General features: G+C 44.1%; 1 protein-coding gene across 1 annotated transcript in view; it reads left to right on the forward strand.

The window, feature by feature from the left end:
* The first annotated feature begins 3,212 nt into the window (after nt 1-3,212).
* Nucleotides 3,213-9,678, forward strand: part of Zic4 (Zic family member 4) — a 17,841-nt gene continuing 11,375 nt past the window's right edge. Inside the window, exons 1-3 of the mRNA XM_029481187.1 lie at nt 3,213-3,396; nt 3,679-3,919; nt 4,476-4,560. Coding sequence (XP_029337047.1) covers nt 3,917-3,919; nt 4,476-4,560 — 88 coding nt within the window. The 5' untranslated portion in view covers nt 3,213-3,396; nt 3,679-3,916. The remainder of the gene's footprint in view (nt 3,397-3,678; nt 3,920-4,475; nt 4,561-9,678) is intronic.

Raw genomic sequence — 9,678 nt, forward strand, 5'->3', positions numbered from 1 at the left:
TCTCTCTCTCTCTCTCTCTCTCTCTCTCTCTCTCTCTCTCTCTCTCTCTCTCTCTGCCAGCTAGCTTTCTAGGGCTAGAGGAAGGATGAACACCAGTGGCTACTACTAGGTAAACTGGAACCAGGCTGCCCTTCACACACACACACACACACACACACACACACACACACACACACACACACACACACCCCTTCTGGCCCTGAAGTCAGATTGTGGATGGTGATCATATCCCTGTATCTGAAGAGACAGTGTTAAGCATCTATGCCTGTGGGGTTAGGAAGTAGAAATTCTAGGGGGAAAAAAATCTGCCCCCAGCAACAAGTCTGTGCCCAGCACTTCTCTCTCAATCTGAGCGGACTCCTGTAAGGAGTGACAGAAAAAAAGCGGAAGCAGCCGGTGTTAGGGGATTCTTTCTTTTAACCTATTATGTATTTTCTTGAGGGAAAAGATACACCAGGCATTCAGTTCTTTTTGCTCCTACAAGGGGAAGTTGGATCCTAGAATTATGAAAATCGTTTATTCAAGGAGATATTTCCTCTAGAGGCTGCACTGCTCTTTCACTAGGGAGAACAAATATTGAACCCACCTTGACTGCTTTAAAAAAAAATAGGGAGGGGACCTGAGGGAAGGGTGGCTGTTGGGAGAGGGGAGGGAAAATAATTCTTCAAAAAAGAAAGTCAGGCTTCTCTCCTCCAGTCTGTGGAAAATCCACCGGGGACGTTGACAGAGGGTATTTTTAGGAAACCCATCCAAATATACAAGGTAAGAGTAAATATGAGAGGGGGAAAAAAGTTGTGGGTTGTAGAAGTTATCAAGTGGGATTTGCGGCGCTCTCTGCAGGAAACGCGAGCGGCTCCAGTTCAAAGCCACATGCACCAACGTGACATATAAGCCATTAAAATATCATCCTGACGGCTCATTTCTGCTTCATCATACATTCCCTAACTGCTTCCCCGAAAGCTGGAGAAGGAGAAATGAAGGATGACCGCCCTGGTGGAACCACAAAAGAGGCGTAGAGGGGTTTCTGGTCCCCCCTCTTCTACCCCAAAGTGATGTGCAGAAATGAGGTGATCCGGGCAACAGGTGGAGCAGGGTAAGTGCTTGAAACCAGGGGGGTCAATTGGGGAAGGCCTGTAGCCCCAGCGGCCTTGTAGCAAATGTGCTTATGGGGGCCATAGGCACCCTGACCCCGCTGGGAGAATAGGCCAAGTCAGACTTCTTTCTCCATCTCTACCTTCACACACACACACACACACACACACACACACACACTCACATCGCGGGTACAGGCCCCACCCCACTAATTCTAAAGGGGGTGGGGAGGGGCAGCATTGAAGATGAGTCCTTTCTTTCCTCTGGGAGGAGTGGGTGCGAGAAAGACAGATGGGGCTCCTACAGGCAATGGCACCAAAGCCATCTTGTTGCCCGCTTGTCTTCGATCCCCTTTTTTTGTAAATTGCCTGGGTGTGCCCACCGTGGGCACAAGAAGGGCAAAACTTGGTCAGTTTTGTTCGTGGTGGAAACCGAGAGGGTGCTCGCGAAGGGTCCTTGCAGGCAGCCTTTCTGTTTTTTTCCCTACCGCAAGGATAACGGGGAGGGTTTCGGTTTACCCTCGTCAGGGTCAAAGACTCAAGTTAGAGCTGCGAGAGGCTGGCTACACAGTAGAACTTCTCCGGATACTAACTGAGGACTGAGGATGCTGTCTGGGTCTGCCTCGGGGCCGGCTGCCTGCCTGCCTTTATCCTGATCCTGCTTCAGGACTCTTAACTAGGATCTGCTCTGTTTGCGCCACGGGCCTGGGTTCGCGACCCGGTTTTCTTTCTCCTGAATGTGAATCTGGCTTGCTGTTAGGTCCTGGGAGGAGCAGGCCTAAGCCTAAACCCAGGGGCGTATACTGAATTACAGGCGAAAGAAAAGAGAAGAATTTGAGTAGATTTGAGTCTGCCTAGTTCAAAGTCTTAAAGTTTGGAGTTGACCAAGGAGATAGAGAAGACTGAGAAAGGGAAGAGGGTGCGGGAGGGCTGTTTCGAGACCCGGGTATTCACTAGAGTCTGCAGAAACAACCTTTGGATGGCAAGNCTTGGCAGTGACCTCCACCCTCTGCTTCTGGGCCATCTCTTTTCCTTTCCTGTGTTTGGGGGCAGAGATTTAAAGTAAGGCTTACCTGGCCAAGCCAGGTTGCCTGCAGGTGACCCTACTAGTGCAGACTTGACTCTGAGCACCTGAAGGTCGGCAGCTTTCCAGCCTAGAGTTAGGGGAAATCCAATCTCTACCCCCTTCGAGGACAGGAATAAGAAAAGGAATGTGTACAACTCAGGCGCTCAGCTCAATTTCCTGGTGCTTTAGGGCTTGTGCAAGGTAGCCAGGGAGGTGCATGGGCAGCTGGCCATCGATCTGAGCAAAGACCAGAAGCGGCTTTCATCTTTGACTTGGTAGCTCTGAGCCTGCCAGGGCCGAGCTTTTCCAGCAAGTATTCATGCCTGATGGTTAATCAGTGTGGAACTGAAGTCACCAGCTCTAGTTGACCTCTGACCTTAGACAGGCCTATGTCGACTAAGTATACTTCACAACAGGCAGACTGTGATTCCTCAAATAAAAATAGTGTCTTTTGCAGTCCTGGCCATCCCATCTTCTTGTGACTATCAATCACTGAGGCTCCCTGGCACCCCTTTCCTGTCATCTCAAGGTACAGGATAAAAGATAACTTCAATACATCCTGGGGGTGCCCCTTACTAAGCTGGTTAGCCACTTAGTAAGAAAGGACACCTCAGGAGCAAGAGTTTTGGGGAAACTCAAAGATCTTTTCAGATCTATTATCTTAGGGACCTCAGATTCAGAAGCCCAGGGACAGTTCCCAAATTCACTCCTCAGTCTGTTCCTTCAGCAAGACTCAGATTGATTTCAAATCTGAGCCAACGAGATGGTTGCCTTGTTCCCTTGCACAGACTGGATCTACTACAGAACTAGCTAAGGTCCCTTTTGTCTGTCTTGATTCAACCTTTGAAACATTTCCTTGCATGCCCAGGGAAGCATTTGTAGTGCACAAAGGATATGCACATAGGGCATAAGGGTACCAGCAATCCAGACCTCCTAGAAGTTGGGCTGTGCCAGCATTGTTGGTAGGCAGAAGTTTCTAGGGAAACTTAGCCCCTTTTCCTTAGAAGCAAACAAGTAAATTCTATTATTGCCAACCAACCAGGGACTGTGGTGCCAGACATCCTGCCATGAGAACATTCAGAGCAAGGACACCCAGCTTGCTGCCCTTCTGTACGAATACAAAGTTGGGCCTCCTTCCTTTCTTGGTCTGTGCTTGAAGGAGCTTCTTACCTTTCTCGGAGGATTTTGTTGTTTTATGTGTTGTTAGAAAGAATTGAAAACAATTTCCTCTGGGAAAAGGTGAGTATATTCAGGCTTATGCCTGGAAAAGAAAAAGAAAGGATGAAACCATGAGGGTAGTTTGGGTCTGAGTTAGAGGTTCGGGAAACATGAGAAATTAGAGACCCTGTATGAGAGTGCAGCCCTCCTTGGATTTAGCCCGTGGGTCAACAAGTTAAATAGCCACTTGTTCTGTGGGTAGAGTGTCAAGACAGGCAGACGTCCCATTGACTGAGGTCTTGCTGTGTTTATCCAGCCTAAGACCTTTTTCAATGACTGTTTGTCCTTCCTCATCAAATTTAGGGTCAATGCTAGGTGGATTGCTGTTTGGCTGCTCCACTGCCTCCACAGCCTTGCCTGACTGATGCAGAGGGCCTCAAAATGTTTTCAAGGATTTATGGTTGCCGAATGCTTGGTAGCTCCAGCCACTGACAAGCAATCTTAAGAGGGAGGCACTGTTTCTAAACTTTTCAACTGAAAAAAAAAGAGAGAGAGAGAGAAAAAGAGAGAGACAACTTGACATCAAACAACAACAACAAAAATGGTACATTTTTAATCTGGTGGATTTAATATTAGCTTTGAAAAATGAGCCAGTAAAAGCTCTCAAGTGGGTCTGGAGCAGGAATGGAGCATGTGGGGTTGAAGGGTTATTCACTACTACTGACAGAGCAGGATTTGAAAATCTGAAAATTTCTTCCTTCTAACAATATAACTAAGCATAATTGCACATCCCCAGAGAACAGAGGGCCCTCCCCACCCGCCTCATCAAATGTAAACAACCAACCTGAAGAAATGATGGGGTGTTCTGAAACAAAATCTCAAATTCTAGCAGCCACAGATTTTTGAACATTGAATGAGCACTTCTACCTAAAAGTCAGAACAATGAGTGATTAAAAATTCTAACTGGGAAATTAGAAATTTTCAATGTTTGTATTGCCAGTGCCATCTTTGTTCTTATATCCCCAAATCTGAAAACAATAAAAGAAAAACCAAAAGATTGTTTTCAGACTAACATCTTTCTTTCATACACCCAGGCCACGGATTCTTGCCACAGGAACATGTATGGTATTGTTTTACTTGGGCCTTTTCTTCTCAAGCAGGCTCAAACTCAGAAAATGAAATACAAGACTTCCCTGGTGATGAGGAAGCGGTTACGGCTGTACAGAAACACACTGAAAGAATCAAGTGAGTAATTAAAAAAAATCTTATTATCAGTAGAGATTTGCAGGGGATCAGGCACCTTTTTCTTTGTGCGTGTATGTGTGTTGATGCATAAAGCATAATTGATTGTTTCTCTTTTGCTTCTAATGGGATGTGAGTTTGGGCACATCTCTAAGTTTAAATGAAACTTAGAATAACACCTTGGTGTTTGATGCATTTGCACACAAATCAATGACACCACATCCCACCAGCAGCCCGAGGATTCAATGCCCACTCATCTGGACGTTCTAGAATTAATATTTGAGTACTGGATCATTGAAACAACCACCCTTGACCTTCTGCAATCCCACTGTCACATTATTCTATGACATATTCATCTTGAATTCATTTCCAGACAATTTGATTGGGATGAGGTTTGACATGTATTGGCTTCCATGAAAGAAGTGTACTTTGATCTTGGTGATGGGGTTTTACATGATATGCATCATCTTTACCAGGGACACCAGCCTTCTGCCATGTGGCCGTGACTATGTTCCCACAATGTGCTGTCTGAACCAAGAGTGACTGACAGGCACTCTGTCAGAAATACCTTCATTGTGAAGAATTTAATTTCTTATTGCTTTTACAATAAGCATAGGATTTAAGGTTGGTCTTTCCCCCTTCTAGGCATCTGTTTTTGTTGGGATTTTTTTCTCACTTCAACTATAAAGTTCATGTTTTTTTTTTCTAAACATGGTCTCTTATTGGTATGCAAGGCAAGCTTCTTAACAAAAGTTAAGTAAGTTAGGAAACGACTGTCTTCTGCTGTTTGGGATGACTCTATGGCAAAAGTCAAAGACGAGATGTGATTATTATATGAATTCAGTTGTTTTGATCTCTTAACGCTACCCTAGCAGTTCTCTTATCAATTTCTTCCAGTCTTTTGTGAAAAGAAAAGACATTTTGCAGAAGTACTGCTTGGAAATTAAATTGCATCTAAGTATATTTTTTCCATACACTCACTTCCATTAATGATGATTAAAGCTAAATTTTCCATAACTAGAAGAAATTTCCTCTTCTAAAAAAAAATCCTGACAGACCTCATCTCCTTTGCATAATTTGGGATTGGACATATGGCAGGCTTCTGGGGCTTAAATGATTTCTTTTCATAAGACCTGAGATACCTCCCACTGCAGGAATCCTGAAATCAGTGACTAGCCTCTTCAGAGATACACACCTTATTTTGAGTGGTACCATGGCCAGAAATTAAAAAAAAAAAAAAAAGGAACTGAAGAAGTGGCTGCAGACCTAGAAACAGAACATTCAGATGGCAGAGGCTGCTTGGCCTGGCTCTGAGCCATAGCCCCTCAGCTGAATAGGTAATCGTGATTTAGCATTGTTTCAGAAAATCAAAATGAAAAAATAGCCCAGCTATTGGTGCTTTATCTTTGTCCTTCTTTCTCCCTTTCCAAGAAGAGAGGTCAGACATCTCAGCTACTGATGCAAGAAGCTCTGACAGAAGATAAAGCCACCAGTTGTTCTATTCCTAGAAAATAAACTAGAAACCATAGTTTATGCCATTGGTGGTAGTGGCTATTGTGAGCAAAAATGCTCAAATCGTGATTCTAGGCATTAATTTTCAGAGACTCTAGAGATTGAAGGATGTTACAGGACTACAGATAGAATCTGTACTACATAGCCTTCATGAAAGCCCCCCCTCCCTTGCATTTGCCAAAAACCCTTCTTGGCTACAGGCTACCCCTTTACTTTGCAAACCAAGCGGGAAGCTTCTGAGAGCAAACTGGACTCCAGGGAAGATTAGCCCATCCAGCCAATGGACAATTTCTGAAACTGGAGAATCTCTGTATCCTGAGACATGAAAAATAAATCTCTGGAAATTCTAAAATATACTTCTAGGACATTAGTACTCCAGTCCTTGTCATATCTGATCAGCTTAAGAGTCTATTTGGAGTTTTATTTTAGAAATTTACCTTTAAGGTCCTTACATAATTGCTGAAAGTTTTATGTCAGTAAACATAAACGGATACAAGAAGTATTTTTTTTCTCTATCTCTGTCTCTGGGGAAATGGACCTTAAAAGAATGTCTGGTCCCATTGTTATGTTTAGCCAACCGAGGTATGGACCATATGGCTCCAAGAACCTTGCAAGTATCAGGCAGCCTCTGTGACCTGCAGGTCAACTGACCCCTAGCTACTCAAGAAATGTCTACCCAGGATGGGTCCAGATGTTTTTAGTGCTTCAAGAGAAGTCTGCATCTGGGAAGGAGCTCCATGGGGCCAGGCTACTGTCAGTGATTTTGGCTGAATCAGATGTGTTTGCCCTTTTGCTGCTGGCACGGAAAGTCATACACATGTTCCTACCTTTTCAAGGGCAAGATAGTCAGACTGTATACTAACAAGATGTGTGTATAAAACCTTGCTCTCTCCCCCTCTTCTCCTCTCCCTCTTTCTCTCTTTTAACCTTTGGGTACACAGGTCAGTGCTTACAATTCAGGAGGTCTATAAACTTGAATATATTTTTTTAAATCCTTCTCTCTACAACCTGCTAATGGAAAGTTAGCATTTTCGTCTCCTGTGAAAATGAGAAGCAAACATTTTCGGCATGCTCACCAGGCTTTCAAAGGGTTCTGAAAATAGCTGAAAATGCTTTTTGACAAAACCCTGTTCAGTCTGTATTGTTATTCAAAGCTTTTTAATGGGGACTGGATCACAGAATATATATTAAGAATCTATGTTGATTCAAATCAAATAATTAACCAGAGTTAAAATGGACCCCAAATTTGACACATCCTGAACAATTAATTGTATACCCTCTAGGTTTAGGTGTGAGAAAAGGAATTTTAGTTCCTGGGCTGTGTTATGGCACAAGTGCACCTGCACTCAGGTTTACTATCTCAGTTCTGAGGTTTGGATGGATAGAAATAGCTGGACAGGAAGGGACACACCTCTTTTCAGCTTGTACGTTGTGTTTCAAGCGCTTTGGAGGCTCAGCTCAGACTCAACTGAATACATACTTTATTTTTTTCTCAGAGGTCAGACATAAAAGTCACTGAAATTTGGTAACTGTCTAGAGATAAAAGGGGAAAGGAAAACAAGCCAAGAGACCAGATAGAAGCACCTCTCATTAAAGGGCTACCTGTGGAAAGTAAATGAATCTTTCAGAGTGAGAGATAAATTCTCAGAGTCTAGATTTTAAAATGTCAGAAAAGGTCTTGGCTTAGGAAACAGAAGTCGATTGTCTCTCCCTCTCCTTAGTGTGTGTGTGTGTGTGTGTGTGTGTGTGTGTGTGTGTGAGTGAGTGTATGGGTGTGTGCTCACAGAATCTGTTTGTAATTTCCTAAGTCTTCCCTAATGCAGAGCAGAGAGATACAGACTATTCAAAGCTAGAGAAATTATTGTGGAAGTTAATCCCTCGCTAAATCCCTTGCCCCAAGCAGGGATGAATGATGAATGTACCAAGCTTTAGAAAATAAGTCAATTATTAAAAAATTTTAAAGCCTTGTTTGAGGGGCAGGAGTGTAGCTCCCTTGGTGGAGTCCTGGTTCCCTTTTCAGCATTCCATTCACTCATATGTGCTGATGAATATCTATGAACCCAGCACTTGGAGAGTACAGGTAGAAGCAGGAATTCAAAATCATTCAAGTTCTAGACCATCCTGGCCTACATGAGACCTTGTCTCAACAACAAAATAAAGCAAATGAAGGGGGGAAACCCTTTATTTACTAATCATGGAATCCTCAGAGAGAGACCAGTTCAATCAATTCTAAGTTAGTGTTCCATGTAACTTGTTCAAACTTCTCCCTTCTTTTAGAGGGTTATGTTTTTGTTGTTGTTGTTGATGATGGTGATGATGTTTCTTCTCAATCTTTAGAACTCTCTTTAAAACCCCAAAGATTTCTGGGTCTTGTCGACATGTTCTTTGTCAACAGAGGATCCAAGAACTTTCTTTGGCATTTTTGAGCACAAAGACAGAGTCAAGGCCCTGAGCTCAGGAAGCAGTTGATCCTAGGGCAGACACAGTCAGTCATTTCTGAGCCAAAATTGAAATCTTCAATTGGTCTTCCTCAGTCAGCTATAATGGTAGTTTTAGACTGAAGGCCATGGATGTGCCAACTGTGCCATCCACTCTGTAGAGTCCTAAAGAGAGCAAGGACTAAGGTCAAAGCTTCTGCAACAAGTGGCCACAGACTGGGAGCTATCACAGTTGTCACTAGTGGAACCTTCATCTGGTACCACTGCACAGAGTTCAGGAACCCCAGACTAGTCCCCTGGCCCATGGACTGGAAGGAAAGGACCTGTTCCTTCTATTTGTGTATTTCTGTACCTTGAGCCATTTATTTATTTATTTGGCCAGAATACCCTCGGGTAGATAAATATGAACTATGATGAAAAGAGACCTTTCAGGGAGTCTGAAGTGAGTTTGGAACAGTTCCTCTTCATGACCTCTTCTGGTCCAGTCTCTCTAGTCAAGGTGAGATTCTACTTCTAGGACTGCCAGTCACCGAGAGGAGGGAGAGGCAAGGCTAATTGGCAGGAGAAGAGAAGAGGAGGAAGGTGGGTGAATAAAGGAGCGGAAATAGGACCAAGGTGCGGCAGACGTGCAGGGTAGGCTTAGGGGAAATGAGAGCAAAGAAGAAGAAGAAAGACAAGGGGGAGAAGGAACTTCAGAAAAAGAAAGAATAAAATTGGGTCCTAAGCTCTCTACCTCAGGAGTTTCTCTGCTCCAGGCAGTCTGCAGTCTACTTTTCTGCCTTGATTCGGACCCTGTCCTTTATGCTCAAAGACAAACTTTCCTAATTCTTGGAGGCACCTGAGTATTCAACTGTGCATAGGACTCTGCTCAACTTCTCCCGGAGTCGTCATAGGTATAAGCATAACCTAACCCTGCTCGCTCACTTCCAGGAACATGGTGGCAAAGCTCAGCACTCCGGAAGGAGGAGGGTGGTGGGGAGTTACAGGAAAGAAAAGAATCCGTGCCTGGGTCAGAGCGCATGAGCAACAGAAGCGTAAAATGCTATTGGGATTGGGGGAGGGGGCGAAGGAGGGAGTGAGAGGAAAGGAGGAGGAAGAGGAAGAGGGAGAGGGAGAGAGGGAAGGAGAGAGAGAGAGAGAGAGAGAGAGAGAGAGAGAGAGAGAGAGAGAG

Source organism: Mus caroli, chromosome 9 (genome assembly GCF_900094665.2).
Source record: "Mus caroli chromosome 9, CAROLI_EIJ_v1.1, whole genome shotgun sequence".
NCBI lineage: Eukaryota > Metazoa > Chordata > Mammalia > Rodentia > Muridae > Mus > Mus caroli.